Below are 19,065 nucleotides of genomic sequence, written 5' to 3' on the forward strand. Positions count from 1 at the left end.
CAACCAATAGGGCCTTAATCTTATATTTAGAAAACTAATCGAATAATAAATCAGTCAAATAAATAAAAAAGGGTAATTTAGAGAATTATAATATATAAAAACTGAATAAAAATATTTATAGAAATTAACGTTCAGGAGGATATTTATCACTGATTCCCACAAAACACTACAAAACAAACCGAAAGACAAGCTTGTCTATACCATTCTTGGGTCTCAAGACGCGATCAGCACAAATAAGAATGCCTTTTTCATTTTTATAAATTTGACACCACACATAATAAAAAGTTTAAAATTTAGAAAGCAAAGAAAATAATATAGGAAAAATTACCAAAATGCAAAAAAAGCCATCGTGGAAGTATCTCGATCAAGCCACATATGCATTGCTTCCATGTTGAACGAATTTGATGAGGCCTCACCTGCTTCAGTTCAAAACTCTTGCCACGTGGTACCATGGCTTACGTGTTTCGGTCCATTGAAACCAATTACCACGTATTCAAATTAAGCGAGTAAGCGATCTGTAACTTCCTCGTTGAAATTATTACATTGTTACAAGGGCCTGGAGACTTGGAGACAATGTCAATTGCCATAGCGTAGAGGTGGATGGACCCAGAGCAATTTGGATAAACATAAGGCTTGGTTTGAAAAAACGTCCCACACAATGGGAGGCCGCCAGCTGTCTTCCCACACACACTCTCCCCTCAGCGCGTGTAGAGTTAACCGAACGGCCGTTAGTTCTGAACCAGCGCCCAAAACCAAACTCTCGACCTGGACCTGTGCAACCTTGCACTCCTCCGATCCGATCGTCTCCAGTGTCGATGACCATTGCGGCAGAAACACCGAAGGTATGAATCCGTCCCTCTCATCTCATCTCTCTTATAATTTACTTTTTTTTTTTTTCGATTCAAAACAAAGGAGAGGTTTCACCCACCACCGTCCATCTCCGGCAACCACCAGCAACAGTATATAGGTGTGCGTTTTTTGCTCTCTTCCATCTACTCTATTTTTTTTTTTTTTTTACATTTGTATAAGCCAATAATTGAATTCGGCGACCACTTGGGTCTCACCCCGCACCACCTTTTGGAACTGGAGGTTGGTTTTGGCATCCTTGTTGTACTTAGCGATGGTAACCTGCCAGATCTCTTGGACATGTGGGTCATTCACATCATGAATGGGTTGCCAGTCGCCGAGTAGCATGGCGGAAGCTCCGTTGTCGAAGAGAAAGAAGGAAACCAAGAGGGGAATCAGGAAGAGAAGAAAAGACTGGATTTTCATTCTCTGCTTTATGGGTTGGGGAAATACATATAACAGGTTGGGGAAATGCAAATAAAAAAAAATTGAAGAGGAAAAAACGCACCAGTATAATGGTCGGGTGGTCGCCGGTGATCCTTCTTCCTATGTTTTGTATTGAAATAAATAAATTAAAAATAAAGGATGTGAGAGGGAGATGAGACGAAAGAGACGAGTTCGTACCTACGGTGTATCTGCCGGAACGGTCATCGACACTGGAGACGATAGGATCGGAGTTCAAGGTTGCACAGGTCCAGGTCGAGAGTTTGGTTTTGGGCGCTGATTGGGAACTAACGGTCGTTCCGTTCTCCACACGCGCTAGGGGGAAGTGTGTGTGGAAGGACAGCTGGCGGTCTCCCACTGTGTGGGACGTTTTTGGTTTAGAACGAGTATAAATACAAATATACAGTGCAAAACCTTACATTGTATTCTTTTATATATTGCATTTGTATTTTTTTAAAATTGAATCTAACGCTCGGTTTAAAAGGAATACAAATATAAATGTGTACTATATAAATATATAAAATAATACAAAATATAAAATCTTACTACATCCCAGTCCTATATTAAGAACATCTTCTGATAATATCTCATCATTTTGATCTTATCATTGGGAGATAATATCTCATTGGTTGGGTTGGAATATACTGCGCCCTTGTAAGGCTGATGTGAATTCGGTACGTGGGCGATTATACACGCATGGTCTTGTCCAAAATTCTATCATCATGGTGAAACAAACGTCCGTCAGAAAAAAGTCATGACAAAGAATGATTCAGCGGAAGCGGTCACGCTGAGTTAGATGATATCATTCCTAGCGTGTCCATCAGGCATTGGGCAAACAGTTTGTAAAGCTAATATAGCTAAGGGTCTGTTTGCTTTGTTGAAATAGACAGCGGCGGTATTGAAATCAAAATGGCCCACTCGGATTCCAACTGTTTGATTGATTAGAACGAGATTCTCATTCCCCGTTTTAGGTAGAATGGGATCTTCCCACGTGGGGAATTGCCATTCTCACCCCCAAATGCAATTCTCATTTTGCCTTCCTCTTTTATTTTTTTTTCCCGACGAATAAAATAACCCTCCTTGGATCCAAAGTCTTAATCGACCAAGTTTTCATAGCCTCATAGGTATTCCTCCATCCAAATTAGTCATCGGTCTATTGTCCTTTCCCCTATATCTTTTCTATTTTTTTTTCTTATTCTTCTTTTTATTCCTTTTTCTTCTTCTTCTTTCTCTCGCTCCTCTTCCTCCCCTCTTTTGTCCATGCCACTATTAATACTGTTGGTACTTGGCATTAGTATATCCCTATTCTTCCTCCCTTCTCCTTTCTCCTCTTATTCCAAATTGATGCTAGTCCAATAAAGATGTGGATTTCACCCTCTTTCTTTCCTTCTTATTAATGCTTTCTCTATTTTTTTTAATCCACCCTTGCAACTATTAGGTAGTGTTTGTTTGCGGTGTAAAACTTTGTTTGGTGTAGTTTTACACTATGGGTCAGTTTTGTTTGCGTTTGGATGAAATGTAAATTTATCAATGTAAATGACGTTTAAAGATACTTTTACATCGAGAATCAATGTGAAAATTATATCAAAAAAATCAATATAAAAATTACATAACAAAAATCGATGTAAAAGTAAAACCCCACTCAATGGATTTCAAAGAGCATGTAAATCAGAATAGAAGAAGATTTCATTGAAATCTACTTGGTTTTACATTGTTTTACCAAACAAACAAGAGAATAAAACATTCATTGGACTGGTTCGCTTTTTACAGTGGCACATTTGAGCATTCTTTATTTCCATTAATGGAGTTTTGTATTTACACCAGTTCCAAGTAGACCTGTTCATGGGCTGGGCTTTGACTTTTTATTAACAGAAAACTGTTAGGCCCGAGCCCGAGCCTGAAGCCTGACCTAATAAAAGAAATTTAAAAGTTTTCCTATTCAAATGGACATTTTTTATTTTAATTTAGATGTTTTTTCCCCTATTTAAATGAATAGTGAGCCTATAAGTGAATCAATGACCTTCTCAAATAAAAAAATTATTCAAATAGACATCACATAGGGTTTTTACTTAGGTTTAACTACAGGTCAGGCCGGGCTATTTTGGCAAAGCCTGAGCCTGGGCTCAAATTTTATGCGGGCCGGGATTTTTGGCTCGAGATTAAGCCCGCGGGCCAAAAAGCCTATTCAAGCCTGTCTGAGGGTCGGGCCGGCCCGTCAGGCCACCCGGCCCATGAACAGGTCTAGTTCCAAGTATAGCCTTAACAATTATTAATAGGGGTAAATTTAGAAATTTTGGCTCATTCTGATTCCAGAGCTGAACAAAACAATAACAATCAAAATCCAATTCCAGTTCTCAATTGAACCAAATAAACATTAGGAATGTAATTCTGATTTTAATTCTTGACTGAACCAAACAGGCATCAAGAAATCCCAATTACAATCCTATCCACCAACCAAACGGGCCCTAAATTTCACCAATTTTCGGCCAATCTACAACAAACACGTTAGGGATCACACGGTTCACTCAGCGTGACCACTTCCGCATGATCATTACCCAAAGCCTAAGGAGCCGCAGAACAGATAACGCTAACGTCTATGTCTTGGAAAGCTGAATCAAACGGTGGAGGTTTCCTCATGACTCTGCTCGAACTTCCCATGCTGCCTCTTATCTCTCAACATTTCTCTATGTTCCTGCTGGCAACAATTGATTGTTTCAATCCATTAAAACCGAAGGATATAGTTTCGTATTCTTTCTCTCTTTCAGGTCTACCAAATGCCGGCGATCGAATCCTTGCAGTCTATAACTTATCGGAAAATCTATACAAAATCGAATTGCAATGCAAAGGAAATCACGCGTTTGAATTTTTATCGTGGTCGATGGAGGGTTTTTCCTCTGAAACCGGCTAGGTTTGGTGTGAATTCGTCTTCGTTTTCTTCGATTAGTCTGCACAGGCAATCTAGGGTTTGGAGGAGTCTTGATGGATTTGATGTTTGGGGAAGTTTTTGGAGGAGCCAGAGGTGGATAGAGAGGAGAACTCGGGCGAATAGCTCTTGCGAGCAAGATAGCGATTCGAAGACTAGTTCGAATGAGAAGAATGAGGGGAAGACGAACGAGAACAAAGGAGGTAGTAATCCATCTCCGACTTCGACTTCTTCGTCGCAGACCTCGCCTCGTAGAGAGAAGCACGGGAAAGGTGGGTGGTGGAAGGGAGGGAAGTGGCAATGGAAGCCGATAATTCAGGCTCAGGAGATTGGGATATTGCTTCTGCAACTGGGGATTGTTATGTTCGTGATGAGATTGCTTCGGCCAGGGATTCCTTTGCCGGGGTCGGAGCCAAGGACCCCGACGACATTTGTGAGTGTTCCTTATAGTGATTTCTTGAGCAAAATCAACAATAATCAGGTGCAGAAAGTGGAGGTTGACGGAGTTCATATCATGTTCAGGTTGAAAACTGAACCGGGTACTCTGGAAAGTGATGTCGGTGGCTTTAATAAATTACAGGACAAGGAGGCATTAATACTAAACGTAGCTCCAACAAAGCGAATTATTTATACAACTACTCGTCCAGGTGATATAAAAACTCCATACGAGAAAATGCTTGAGAATGATGTTGAGTTTGGGTCTCCGGATAAGCGTTCAGGTGGATTTCTGAACTCTGCTTTGGTAAGTTCATGTGATATTCTTGCCTCATTTTATATGAAGTATTTTCATTGTAATGGGAAAAATGATACGTAATCTCATTATTTTATTGAAACATCTAGGAAGTAATTATGACATAATCTTTACTTATCAAAAAAAAATTATGACACTATCTTTATCTTTCTATCTGGTATATGCAGAATAATTTGTTGGAGATGAAACTGTGCTTTGAAATTTTCATCAGATATGATGAATTAATAGAAGGATAGAGAGATCTATCAAAGATGAACTGATTGGTAGTCCTCTAACTAACAGACTGCCATTGGCTTGTGTTTGTAGTAATGTTTATAGTGACATATGAGCATACATCCATGAACGTTTTTGACTTGTCTTATCCAATACATATTAGTAGTATTAAGTGTTCGGGGAGTACTACTGCGATGGCTTTCTTCCCAGAGACCAGAACTGAACCTGGTTGCTTACACCTACATTAAAAGTAATGTTTCCCGGGGAATAATTTTCCATCAACTTATCCCTTACATGCTACTTGTTGGAAGCCTCCAAAGCCATTTCTGAAGTAAGGCATCATTTATAAGTCTCACTGTTTCACTGGCTTTATACCTAAATCTCCTTTACAATCAATTAGATGTGATCTATTTTTGTCCTTTACCCCTTACCATAGGAACTATTCTTAGAATTCTTGCAATCCTTCCCAACTGAAGACAGTTTTGTTTTGGATGGCTTCAGAATATTTTTTTTTGATCTATAATTGTGGTTCTTTATTACTTTGATTAAAGGAATAGTATGTACAAGATATGCCGTGGCCTAGTATCACTAGCGTCCCTTCTTTGTTAGCAAAATGGGTTCAACCTTTTCTTCTCTTGGTACAAGGTACAAGCTGGAATCAGGGGTTGGAGGTAGTTTCTTTTATCTGTAAATGTCTGCTTGTTCTTGATAGATCTGGTTATTCGTTACCGCCTTTTGGGCATAGAGAATAGGACTATAGGAGATATCACATTGGAAGATGGTAGAGTGGTTTTTGTGACCTAGAGTAGGGTGCACATCAGGTTGCTTGATTTGAAGAATTTCAATTACATTAGGCATGGGCCCATTCAAAATTTAACAAATGATCAACCAACCTGACCCAAGTTGCATTCCTACCTGGAAGAGACCTTGTGTGTGGATTTAAGAACCAGCTTTAGGGGTGGTTTTTTTGATGAAATTTTATGTGAATGCTTAGAATGACAATATATAGGGGTGGCCAAGTTTGGTGGTGTTTTGTTAGGAATGGCAATGGGGTGGGTTTGGGGTAGGGATCATATTTCCTGTCCCCGACCCCAACTTTGAAATAAAGCCCTGTCCTTGACCTTGATCCCCATCAGGGATAAAAGTTATCCTCCATCCCCAATCCTCGACAGAGATGGGTTCCCTGGGGGACCCGAATCCCCAATTCCCACCCTGCAAAGGCAATCTCCATCCCTGACCCCATTGGGTCAGGGAGGCTGGGTACCCGATGGGGATGGGGAAAATTTCCATCCCTACATTTTGTGCATCATAGTTTTCAAGGTGCCAAGGTGAGGCTAGGCTACAGGGGGCGCCTAGATGCCTAATGATGGATTTTTTAAGTAAAACAATGTATCCTAGGGTAGTTCCTTAGGTTCCATAACTATATTTCCTTAATAATTATCCATAATTTTCATATGAAAAGTATAAACTTCATGTTGAAGTATAGAAAATCAACATATTCCAACATATTCATGAGAAGAAAAAGAAGAAAATAAAATTCAAAAAATATAGGGGCTGAACCCCTATTTCTGTTATTGGAAAAGAAGAAAAGCAAAGGTGGAAGAAGAAATTGTGTTGACTAGACAACATTTTAAGAGTCCGTTTGGTTTGCAGGAATAGGGGTCTGGAATCGGAATTGGAATGGGCTATTCTGATTCCAACTGTTTGGTTGGGCGGAATCGGAATCCCATTCCCATTCCTACTGGAATGGCATTCCCCCATTTGAGGGAATGTCCATTCCCTGCCCCTCCCTTGGGAATGAAATCCCATTCCTGCTGATTTTAATTCTCATTCCCATTCCCGTCTGAACCAAACAGACTATGGGAATGGACCATTCTGATTCCGAACCAAACGGACCCTAAGTTCTTCCTTATTGGTTCAGGTTTTTTAGTCTTTGAGGGCTCAATACAGCATTTAGCAATGTTTGTGTTGATTAAACCCTAACAAATAAGAAAATAATAAAATGAAAATAGTATATAAACACACAAAATGTATAATTTAGTTTAAAAATGTCTATGTTATAACTATAACCTCAACAAATTAAGAGTATAATATCTTTTTATGACACTGTAGAACACTGCTTGGCATCTTGGCGATTAGGTGAGGTGAGCCTCCAAAGGCACTTGTCGCCTAGGCGTTGCCTTGACAACTATGTCGTGCATGTTTTGCACAAAAGGAATTTTTTGATGAAATTTGGTAGGCTAAAAGGTGAATAGGTGATAGAAACTTATGAGATGACCTAACGTGAAAACATTGGAAGAAGGTTGGGCACAAAAGTGTGGATATTCTAGTCTATGAGAGAATTTGGAGAAAATTGAGAAATTAGGGTTAAGCTTAGAACATCCTGAAGCTCTTTTAGGGGATTGTTTATGCTATCAACTAATATGGTTGGATGGATTAGAATGGGTTTTCATCCACTCTAGGGGGTGGGGATTGAAAGAGAAAAGTTTCTCTCCTTAACAAACTTGTGAAAGCTGGGCTTGTGATGGAACTCTCGGGAACATGTACCTATTATCAACTTCAGCTCTGTGAAAATGTTGAACTACGGTTGGAAACTTTTCCCGGGTTTTCAATGGCTATAAGGTGTTGAAAGTGTGGAACTAGGAATCTTGTAGAGAAAATAAGATAAAGAAAGAAGAAGAGAGAAGAAATTGAGGATTACTCAACAGGCACCCAAATCACTCTGAGGTTTGTGGGTTTAACTCTCTGCATGGAAAAGGCTTAAAACTCAAAATTACTCAATTCATTCATTAGCCATGTTTTGCATTCATAACACACAAATACACACTCAATAGGTTCACACTGTTGGCCATTAAACTAAAAAAAAAAAAATAGAAATTATAATAATGTTACTTTCATATTTCAAATCAAATATCCTAAATCTTGGTTGAACCTTACAGAAAATATATAAAATGACAAAATACACTGCTGCCTAAAAGTTAAAATACACGAGAATTTTAGAAAACTCTAATTTTGAATTCTCTGCTTCCACATCATATTACAATTTCATAAAGATGTATTTTATCATGTAGATGTGTACTCCTATAATTTTCATTTTATTACTGCAATAGGGCAGCCAATCACTTCCATTTCCATAAGATGATAACATCTTGAAACTCTATATATTTGATGTTTTCCTTTTTAGTCAAGGTTTTAGTCAATGTCATCTGAGCAGTTCAGGTAGAACTGAAATCATATTACTTTAGAGGTCATACTTGGTGTAATGGTAAAATCTTGGGGTGACAAGTGACAAGTATGAGAACTGAGAACATTGGTTTGAGCCTGATGGCAGCCACTGTGTGCCAAAAAAAAGCCAAATGTTAGATCCATTTCCAGTCAACCCCTCCCAAGTCACCAGATAGCTGGGACATTGGGTGATTGCCTTTAAGTATACAGATATAATTTTCATTTCATTACCAGACAGTCACCTTCATATTGGTGATGGTGATAACATCTTGAAACTCTATATGTACTTATGGATGAAAATGGCTGGGTTATGGCAATGTATTCGGGACCAATTGGGAGACTCCTTAAAAGCTGAAGTTATGTCATTACTACAAGGGCTGAGAATGGCCAAACAACTTGGGCTTCAACAGGTGGAGGTGGGAGGTGACTCAAAGCTAGTCATCTCTTGGATGAGCGGCAACAGTTCTGGTGCTTGGGTTTGTAGACAAATCATAAGGGATATAGGCAGTCAAGCTAAAGTGGTGGGAGCTACTTTCAGATGGGTCAAGAGAACTGTAAATGGGTTGGACGATGCACTAGAAAAGTGAGGGGTATATAGAGAGCAGATTTTCTGGGCAGAATTATAATATGGTCTTGATTGTAAATTGAAGGGAGACTGGGATGCATAAAATGGATAAGGGACAAGGAGGGTGGACCTTGGAGATTGAGTCATTATTTTACAGAGGCTAGGGACTCTCTGGATTGTTTAAATGCAAACCTGATTTGGATTCCAAGGGAGCTAAACCCCATTGCAGTTGGCATAGCTAAATTTGGTGCTCTTTTGGAGATTTTGTATAGTGATAGCCTTCCTCCTTTGTAAGCTTTTGGGGCTCCCCCTCTGTACTGTACATCTTCTCATGTACTTCTTTTTCTAATGAAATTTGGTTATTTTTTCTCAAAAAAAGGGAGGTTGGGATGCATTCCAGTACTGAATTGTATTGTTAGCATAATTTAATTTAATGAAACTTATGTTGCATATATATATATATATATATATACATATATGTTGTTCTTTAGCTTTTTTTGGAGGTGTTTCCTCAAAACCTCTCTAGGTTGTATTTGCCTTTTCTTTTTACTTGTATATAAGCAACATAAGTTGTACTTAGCTATTGGTTAGTAAGCAACATAAAACTTTGGCAGGTCAAAGTTTTGGTTAATATTGTGTAAGCAGTTTATTGGTTGTTGATGGTGTGCTTAGCTAGCTGCCACCAGCTTTTTACTTTATAAGTTTTGTACTCAGCCATCAATATATATAAGGAGTGTTTTGACAACTTGGGGTGGACAATGGATTCTTTTTATTCTTTTGGCATGTTTGAATGCTTTGAGCAACACATATGAATAATTTTAGGAAATTCATAGAATATGTGTATCTGACCTTCCTCTTGTCTTTACTCTTTACAGATTGCTGTCTTCTATATTGCTGTACTTGCAGGACTTCTTCATCGGTTCCCTGTAAGCTTTTCTCAGGTGTGAATGGACATTTCACCTCTTTTATTACCTCAAGATAACCACACCTCAATTCTTTCTGAAAGTATATGTATACATGGTTACAGCATACAGCTGGGCAGCTGAGGAGCCGCAAGTCTGGGGGTGCTGGTGGAGCCAAGGTTTCTGAACATGGTGAAACTGTCACCTTTTCTGATGTAGCTGGGGTTGATGAGGCTAAGGAAGAGCTAGAAGAAATTGTGGTATTCTAGACATTTTATGTAGATTTTAATGATGATTGCAGACTCCTACTATTCATGAACAAAGATTTCCACTCAAGAACATGGGAAATGTTGTTTATGTGCTGATATTTGTTTGGCAGGAATTTCTTAGAAATCCAGACAGGTATATACGACTTGGTGCTCGTCCCCCTCGGGGGGTTCTCTTGGTAAGGTTTTATTTATTTTTTGGTTATTCTTTTACTTCTTTCTTAACAAACAATGTGGGTAGGCACTATGTTGGGTACAGAAATTACAATAAAAATTAAAGTATCCAACATGATATGGAACCCTTGTAAAAGCATCTAGGTGTAATAGCTTACCAGTGTCTTCAGTATTCTTGAAGGGTTTGGACTCACTGTTCCATGGTTTTCTACCAAGAGATATATTTTGAATTTGATTGTAACCTTCTGATTGATAAAGCTAACATTATCAAATGGCCATCTCATGGCATGTGTACCATGTCCACTAGCAACTGTTTAATTATTGTTCTTGCAGGTAGGTCTTCCTGGGACGGGTAAGACTCTTCTGGCAAAGGCTGTAGCTGGGGAAGCTGAAGTTCCCTTTATAAGTTGTTCGGCCAGTGAGTTTGTAGAATTGTATGTTGGTATGGGAGCCTCTCGTGTAAGAGATCTCTTTGCAAGAGCCAAAAAAGAAGCCCCCTCAATAATATTCATTGATGAGGTCAGAATCACAAAGTTTTTTCCCCTCTCCATGTTGGTTAAGTTTTGAAGCTCCCTGGATAACGAGTCACATTTTTATTTTCTGCAGATCGATGCTGTAGCCAAAAGCCGTGATGGTCGATTCCGCATTGTCAGCAATGATGAGCGAGAACAGACACTAAACCAGTTGCTTACTGTAAGATGCCTGGGAATGTTTCTGTTTTGCTTACAGAGTATCTTTTACCATGGGATATTTTTAATGGTTAAACTTAATATTGTCCACATTCCACTGCAGGAAATGGATGGATTTGACAGCAACAGTGCAGTGATTGTCCTCGGAGCAACTAATCGCGCAGATGTCTTGGATCCTGCACTTCGCCGGCCTGGGAGATTTGATCGTGTTGTCATGGTTTGTTTTCTTCATTTGTATGAAAATCATTTTCTTTCAGTTTCACAGTTCTTTGGAAGAATAATTTGTCAGTTCCCCCTTTCTTTTTCTTTTCTTTCTTTCCTTAGGTGGAAACCCCTGATAAGCTTGGCAGAGAAGCCATTTTGAAAGTTCATGTGTCCAAGAAAGAACTTCCTTTAGGGGAAGATGTGGATCTTAGTGATATTGCTTCCATGACGACTGGTTTTACTGGGTTTGGGCCTTCTCCTATTTCTCAGATTTCATCAGGAACAAATCTTCTCACTATACTGACTTGCTGATTTTGGAAATTGCACAGGGCAGACCTTGCAAATTTGGTAAATGAAGCTGCCCTATTGGCGGGAAGAGAAAACAAAATTGTTGTGGAGAAAATTGACTTTATCCGAGCAGTGGAGCGTTCAATAGCTGTAAGCCTCTATCTATCTATTTCTTCAAATCTAATAATGGCCACTTCATGCAAAAAAATGCTGAATATTAGGTCTCTATCCAGTCAACCCTTTTTCCAAGAGCCCAGATAGCCGGGACTAGCATTGGGTGATGGCCTTTCATTAGTCTCTTTTTTTTTTTTCTGTCTCTACTCTTGTACCATCTAATTCCTTTTCTCATAATGAATAAAATATGCTTGATCTGTTAACCAATATAAAAGTCTCTTTTTGCTGTCATTCTCAATAATACAACTTGTTCATGATACATAGGAGTTTTACTCAACCACTGCATTTATGCTTGTTATTAGAAGTATATTTTACACCTGATTATTGATCTATGATTGAATACTTATATTTTTATCATATAAAGGTCTCTGCATATGTATGTGGAGGATAGCAAGGTGTTAAATAAGTCAGGATTCTGGACTAATAGCATGCAAGGTGAAGCTTTAGTTGGGACATGCATTGATTTGAGGTGTTACTCACTATGAGGTTACCAAAAATTAGCCTTTTCTCTTAATAAATAGGAAAATACTACCTTGGGCAACAAGTATAGTAAATAAAGACAAAACATAGAATATTTTGGGATATTCTCTATGTGGACTCTTAGTAAATAAATCCTGGGAGTTTTAGAAGGAGTTAAAAGGGCTAAGCAGCTGAATATTAGCAAACTGCTGGTGGAAGGAGATTCCCAACTGACTGTTAGATGGAAGAGTCCAGCCTGTGGAAGTTCTCAAATGAAAGAAAGAAAATCAAGCAACTAACTCAGAACATGATTATAAGGGTTCAATGGGCTAAGAGGAGCACCAACTCCTTGGCTAAACAGGGGGTGGGTAGATCTAATTTATTTTGGGCTATCCTGTAATATGTGTTTTCGGGTTTGAAAGGGAGGGTTAAGACATTTTACCCCTCCATTCTGGTTGTATCTTACATATCTATTTTAATAAACTGTTGTTATTGATAAAAAAAATGTTGGCCTGCAGTAGTAGGCTTTACAATTAGGCTACAGGTTAGTGACTGGGACATGGGAGTTGGACAAAGGGGATGAGCTTCAGTTGCAGGCCTTAGAAATCTTCATGAATTTAGGGCCTATGAAAAAGAGAGTGGGATCTTTGTCCATATTGGCATGTAGCTAGGTGCCAATGCTAACTGGAACTGCATCAATCCTTCCCCCTCTTTTTGATTTGAAAAAAGTATAGATTTTTTTTTTTGAGAAGAGGAAAAGTATGGATTTCATTAAGAAAAACCCTTTACAACTAGAGGCTGTACCAGGGAGAGCCATACAAAAACCAAACCACTATCCCATTAGCAGTTACATATGCATATATGACAATGTGCATACTATATGTTTCTATGAAGGGAAGAAATTTTTATTTTATGCTATTTTATTTTATTTTTTACTTTTCTCAATTCTAGAAGTAAATACTGCCCATTTTGATGCCTCTTGTAGATATCTTTGTTAAATTGTACATAATTCTGTCTTGAAATAAATTTTTGACATCAGTAGTGCATCTCAATTTCTTGTTTGATTTATGAAGTAACTGGAAGCAAGATTTTACTTTAGGGCATTGAAAAGAAACATGCAAAGTTGCAAGGAAGCGAGAAGGCTGTAGTTGCACGTCATGAAGCTGGTCATGCAGTTGTTGGAACTGCTGTTGCAAATCTTCTACCTGGACAGCCACGTGTGGAAGTAAGTCTGTTAACCAGAGAACATTGTATTGCCTTACTAATTATTGAAATCTGGGTCTCCTATTTCAACTCTGGATCAGTGATTTAAAAGGCGTGCCTAGGCACACAGGCGAGGCGCATTTTAGGGTAGGCGCCTTGCCCAGGTCCTAGGCGCAGCCCATTCAAAAGGCACACGCCTAGTGTGCCTTGCGCCTTAGCCCAGGCATGCGCCTTTTGAAAATTTGCCGCTTTTTCCTTTTTCTGAGTCACCGAAGCTTCGAGAACCCCTATTTGGTAATGCTGTCCATTCATTCATCCTAATAAAATATCTTCCTAAAAGCAATTAAAACTATAAAATCATTATTTTTTGTGTGAAAACTCAGAATTTAAGACCCTAAGATGCACTTGTTTGGGTTTGCCTCGAGGGATGTGGCACAAAGGCGGCTCGTAGAATTAGGAATGTAATGTCACATTAGCTACTTGATGCAATTGAGAAAAAAAGAGATTGCGGGTTTTATATGTTTGATTTCATTTTTAAATTCTCATTTGAATATGCTTTACATATTATGTTTATGTATTTTAATTTTAGATAATAGGTTTTTTAAAACATTTATTTTAAAACTTAAGTTTATATTTTTATTAACATTATGCTTTATAATTTTTTGATTTTTTTTGAATTTTTAGCTTTTTTTTTTTCTTTTAAACTGTGCACCTTGGCTCAAAAAGGCGTGCGCCTTGCCTTGCACCTCAGGCACAAAATGGCCCTTGTGCCTTTTTTGCGCCTTTCGCTTTTAAAACACTTCTCTGAATTACAAACTGCATGTTGCATATGTCTCTTGTTGCTGGTATTTATGAATTATGATTATAACATTTGATTGGTTGCATCTAGGTAAAGTTGTTATTTTATCATGATCATTCCAAGTTCCCAATCTATTGGAATCTTCTTTACTTGCAAGTGGACTCGAGGCGGGCTTTCTGGAAGAACCGAAGAATTCTCCATATGGATGTTTGTTATCAGTTTATCTCACAATTGAACTGATATCTGGATATCTGTCATCCACTGATATCTTCTTAATAAACAGGAAATTGTGGATGTCAAATTATGTTGTTTAGCCTTTTAATTTGGTTTATGTAAGCAGGATGTAGGAACTTGATTAGCATGCTGATGGGCATTTTAGTTTCATGGTCTGGATTTTCTTAGATATAGGGAAAATATCATTTCCTATTACCATTTCTTAATTGGATTCTAACCTTCCTTGAGTAGGTTGCGTGGTGGAACCTGAATGCTACTCATGAGATAGTCCTACTGCTAAGAAAGTCAAAAGGTTACCCTTGAAAGAAATAGGAGGATGTAGAACGATAGCAGTCTCCTATGATTTGCTCTAAGAAATTTTCAGTGTCTAAAAAAATGATAATGTGCTATAGAAAAAAAAAAAAAAGAACCAGGGAATCAATACTGTGAAGTGTCTGAAATTAATATTAACCAGGAAAAAGACAAAAAGCAAAATCTTTTCCACAATTTATAAGCCATATTCCTCCTTTGTGGCACATTATGGACCTTAGTGTCCCTAATGTAAAGAATCTTAACTACTTTCAACATGGAACGACTTAAAGACTAATCCTTCTGGAGTTGGACTTGGAGGGGTATTTAGGGACTGTAATGGTAGAATATTAGCATTATTTTTCAGGACCCATCAGGGTTGGGAACTCTATAAGGGCAGAATTAATGGCAATTCTAGGCATGTCATAAAGGAGATTAGATGGCTGATGAGAGGAAGGGAGGTCTCTTTTAGGTGGCTCAAAGGGTGGAAAATGGAATGGCAGATGCATGGGCAAAATCAGGGGCAAATAGAGTGCCTACCCACATTGTTTGTTAAGAAAGGGACTTAACCTGGGATGCATAACACTCATACATATTTTGATTTTTCTTCTTAATTAATAAAGTCTTCAGTTGCCTATAAAAAAGGGACTTAATGGAATTTAAAAAAATATCACAAAATTTTATTTAAAAACAAAGCCTTTCTTAAGGCAAATTTATACAAGTAAATTACTGAATCCTTCAAATAATGAAAAAACTGATAAAAATTTGAATTAGAGAATGTTATGTACAAGAGGGTTAACCCTTAAATTAGGCTGCCAACTGCCACCTAATTAGGGCTGTCAACGGGTCGGCTCTGGGCTGGAACCAGCTGGAACCGGAGCCGACCCAACATGAAATGTTGAGGATCTGGAACTAGAACTGGACCCTTTAGGGTCTGTAATTCTTGGACTCGGAATCGAACGGATTGGTTCTCGGGACAATCGGGTCTGACCCGACAGACCCAATTATAATAAATAAAAAATAATTATTTATGCTTAATATATATTCAATGTTCTATATATTATACGTTATATATTTTATGTGTAGTATATATAATTTATTTAATATGATATATATCGGGTTGGGTCTGAATCGGTTTGGACTAGGTGCAACCGGTTCTGAACCGATAGTAATCAGGACCCTATATCAGGACCTAACCGACCCGTTGGTTCCAGTTCCCGGAACCAGAACTGGCCTAATGGACCCGGCTCATTGACAGCCCTACACCTAATCCCTTTTCATACTTCTGCAACCATTCAGATGGTTGTCCCAGGAATAATTTATCCCTATTAGCCCCATTGTTTGCTAGAGAATCAGCAAAGCTATTTGCTGATCTGTGCACCCATCTGAAGTTTACATCCAGTTCCCTTTCTATATGTCTTGCCACTCTCAAAGTATGGCTGTATTGCAACGTTCCTTGCCTGTTTTTCTCCAGATATCTCACAATCCTCTTAGAATCTCCTTCCACAATAAAATTCCTTAAGTTTAGAGCCTTCCCTATTTTCAGCCCCTACAACACATCTACTAGTTCAGCTCAAGTTGAGTCACAATTAACTTTTGGTCCTGAAAGTGGGGCTAAATTTGAACCAAGTTGTTTCTAAATATACCTCCTATTGCCTGATCTTCCCAGGTTACCCATGCTGCATCCATCAAAATTGAACTTGACCTGGTTTTCGGTGTGTACAATCCACCTTAGAAATATTGGGTTTGGGTCTAGAGTGAGAAGAGTTTGCCACAAGTTGCCACCCACATAGGACATCTGCTGATGGAAAGTGATAAGAAATCTTTGCCATCTTTATCCAATTTACCACTCTTATTGGGATGTTTTCATTAATAGCTCCTGCTCATATCCATGTCCAAATTGTATATTGTTATCTCATTGGATATATAATAAAATGGTTTTTCTCGTGACATTAAAATCACATTGGACCGTTTTAAAACGAAATTTAGGTCTAAATAGAGTGATTTTGGGTTGAGGTCTTAGCCATTTTACCTATGGTTTAATCTAGTATTTGCTTTGGGTCCTGCTTCATAAGGAAATAATAATCCATTCTACTAAATATCCTAAGTCAAGATTCATGAATATGCCTAGTTCTGTGGGCTTAGTTAGGCCCTACATGTGGATTATCTTGATCTGTAACTAATCATTTGCGTTTGTGTCATCAGAAACTAAGCATATTACCCAGATCAGGAGGGGCATTGGGCTTCACATATATTCCTCCCACCAGTGAGGACAGATACTTGCTCTTCATTGATGAGTTACGTGGCCGCTTGGTTACTCTTCTTGGAGGACGTGCAGCGGAAGAAGTTATTTATTCAGGCCGTGTATCAACTGGTGCAATTGATGATATTAGGCGGGCAACAGACATGGCATATAAAGCAGTAGCTGAATATGGTCTTAATCAGACAATAGGTCCAGTATCATTAGCGACACTCTCTAGTGGTGGGCTTGATGACTCAGGATCTGTTCCTTGGGGAAGAGATCAGGTCCTTTCTTTTATTTCTTTTAGTTAATGTTGCCTTAATTTTTTTTGTTGCTTTATTTGTTGCAAGGATTGATCAGAGGCTTAATAACAGGGACATCTTGTGGATCTGGTCCAAAGAGAGGTCAAAGCATTACTTCAATCTGCACTTGATGTAGCACTTTCTGTCATCCGTGCTAATCCTACTGTATTGGAGGGGCTTGGTGCCCATTTGGAAGGTATTTGGTCAAGTAGTCTCTTCCGTTATTTCTGGTGTAGTTTTGGCAATTATGCAATGCCATTGAAGTCTTACTGGATGAGGTTGATTGATTCAATGATTCTACAATTTAGACAGGAGCATAGTCTAGGCAATACCATACTTATAGACCACAATCCTCTGTGGCAACCATAACAGGGGCTCTTCTCACCAGCAAAATCATGAGATGATTGGATAGAGTTTGTTTTGGGTGTGGATATAATGGAGGTTGCGTGGTAACTACACAGATCCGTAACAATGGATATCCAATTTATTGGCCAAAATAATCCTTTATTCAATCATTTATCACATTATGATTGCCCATTTAAGCTTCATTACATTTTCCAGAAAAGATTTACTTGTGGTGGTATCCAATTTTTTGGCAATCACTTATGGTGGTACCAGGACTACTAAATATTCAATGTTAATATCTATTTATGCTCTTTGTAGGAATTATGGTGTGATGGCTAGGGGTGCAAATTGGGCGGGCTTGGGTTCGGCTTTTGTCAAAATTTGAATGGGCCTGGCCCAAAGACCCAAACCTGAAGTAGTGTAATCCTAACTCAGGCCAACCTGTGTTGCACCCTTAGCGATGGCTCTGGTGGAAACTATTTCTTTATTTAATTTTTTGCATGTGTGATTATGTCTGTTTAATGAATTGTGTACATATAAGTTAATTTCCGATTTAGCACACAGGAACAGACAGCTCTGTCACTAGGCATTGGTGCAAGCACTCAGGGATGTTTTGATAGCCCTGTTCAGTTTACTCTGATATGCTAATGTTTCCCTCATCTCTACAGAGAAAGAGAAAGTAGAAGGTGAAGAGCTACAGGAGTGGTTGAAGTTGGTGGTTGCACCGGCAGAGTTGACTATCTTTATGAGTGGAAAGCAAGAGTCGCTTCTCCCAATGCAGATAACCTCTGCATGAGAACCTCTGCCTTTTCTAGTCAATGCTCTTTGAAACTTCAGGTATTAGTTACTTATTACTTGGTATTTAGCAATAACGCTCCACTTGATGCCTTTCCATGATCATTTCCTTGCTTGCAATTGACACGAATTTCCACTTGCAGTTTTCTGTAAATGTAATGTTGTATTTATTTGGGGTTACTTCATCATTGTTCATCACGTTTAACTGACTGGCTGGAAGCTACATGCAAGAAGGGGAGGAGCAAGTATCCAAACAAAGTGCTCTTCTCCAAGAACCTTACAGGTTATCTTTATGTCAAAAGAAAAGACTGGTCCTACTGTTTAATTCATGGATGCCAGTCTGTTTTATTGTAAATCTGAATATTGTTTCAGTAATTCAGTGTTTATCTAATGTTTTTTTTTTTTGTTGCATATATTGTTATCCATCAAATATTTAAATAAACGATCCTTTATGCGGAAGACTCTGTATACAATGTAGTGAACATGTGCAGCATACAAATGATAACAAGAATCCAATTCATTCAGCAGGCAAGAGGTTGATTCTTTTAGACCATAGGTTGTTGAACCAGGTGGTAGATTTCAAAGTTGTGCAGAGTTATGCTGTAAAAGTCATTCAAGGGGTCCTGGCCAACGTAAAAAAAAAAAATCCATCAAAGCTTGGCTTCTAAGTTTGATCGACAAATAAACAACATACTGATGAAATAACAAAAGGATGCTTGGTAAGGATGAAACTA

The 19,065-nt window shown here is 38.5% G+C and overlaps 1 protein-coding gene and 1 long non-coding RNA gene across 2 annotated transcripts; one reads left to right on the top strand and one right to left on the bottom strand.

Moving 5' to 3' along the window:
- Positions 1-226: 226 nt before the first annotated feature.
- LOC148868906 (uncharacterized) lies at positions 227-1,664 on the bottom strand. The gene is made up of 2 exons (XR_016107594.1): positions 1,471-1,664; positions 227-1,392 (listed from the first exon to the last, which is right to left on the bottom strand). It is a non-coding gene; the product is annotated as an uncharacterized LOC148868906 (long non-coding RNA).
- A 2,190-nt stretch (positions 1,665-3,854) lies between these two features.
- LOC148868907 (ATP-dependent zinc metalloprotease FTSH 9, chloroplastic-like) lies at positions 3,855-18,790 on the top strand. Its single transcript, XM_088971637.1, has 14 exons — positions 3,855-4,955; positions 9,843-9,908; positions 9,995-10,129; positions 10,249-10,314; positions 10,643-10,828; positions 10,916-11,002; positions 11,102-11,215; positions 11,323-11,447; positions 11,532-11,640; positions 13,223-13,348; positions 16,853-17,173; positions 17,264-17,387; positions 18,205-18,373; positions 18,475-18,790. The coding sequence occupies exons 1-13, from the start codon at positions 4,065-4,067 to the stop codon at positions 18,330-18,332; spliced, it is 2,478 nt and encodes an 825-aa protein (XP_088827763.1). The 5' UTR covers positions 3,855-4,064; the 3' UTR covers positions 18,333-18,373; positions 18,475-18,790.
- The last annotated feature ends 275 nt before the right edge of the window (positions 18,791-19,065 follow it).

This window comes from Nelumbo lutea, chromosome 2 (genome assembly GCF_056320005.1).
Source record: "Nelumbo lutea isolate HS-2025 chromosome 2, American lotus-T2T, whole genome shotgun sequence".
In the NCBI taxonomy this organism is placed as follows: domain Eukaryota; kingdom Viridiplantae; phylum Streptophyta; class Magnoliopsida; order Proteales; family Nelumbonaceae; genus Nelumbo; species Nelumbo lutea.

What these genes read in the sequence shown, in the direction of transcription:
- LOC148868907 (XM_088971637.1), top strand. Translation starts at nt 4,065, where the DNA reads ATGCCGGCGATCGAATCCTTGCAGTCTATAACTTATCGGAAAATCTAT. An exon ending in AAGAGCTAGAAGAAATTGTG is followed by an intron (nt 10,130 to 10,248) that starts GTATTCTAGACA and finishes TTTGTTTGGCAG; the next exon opens with GAATTTCTTAGAAATCCAGA. An exon ending in CTGGACAGCCACGTGTGGAA is followed by an intron (nt 13,349 to 16,852) that starts GTAAGTCTGTTA and finishes TTGTGTCATCAG; the next exon opens with AAACTAAGCATATTACCCAG.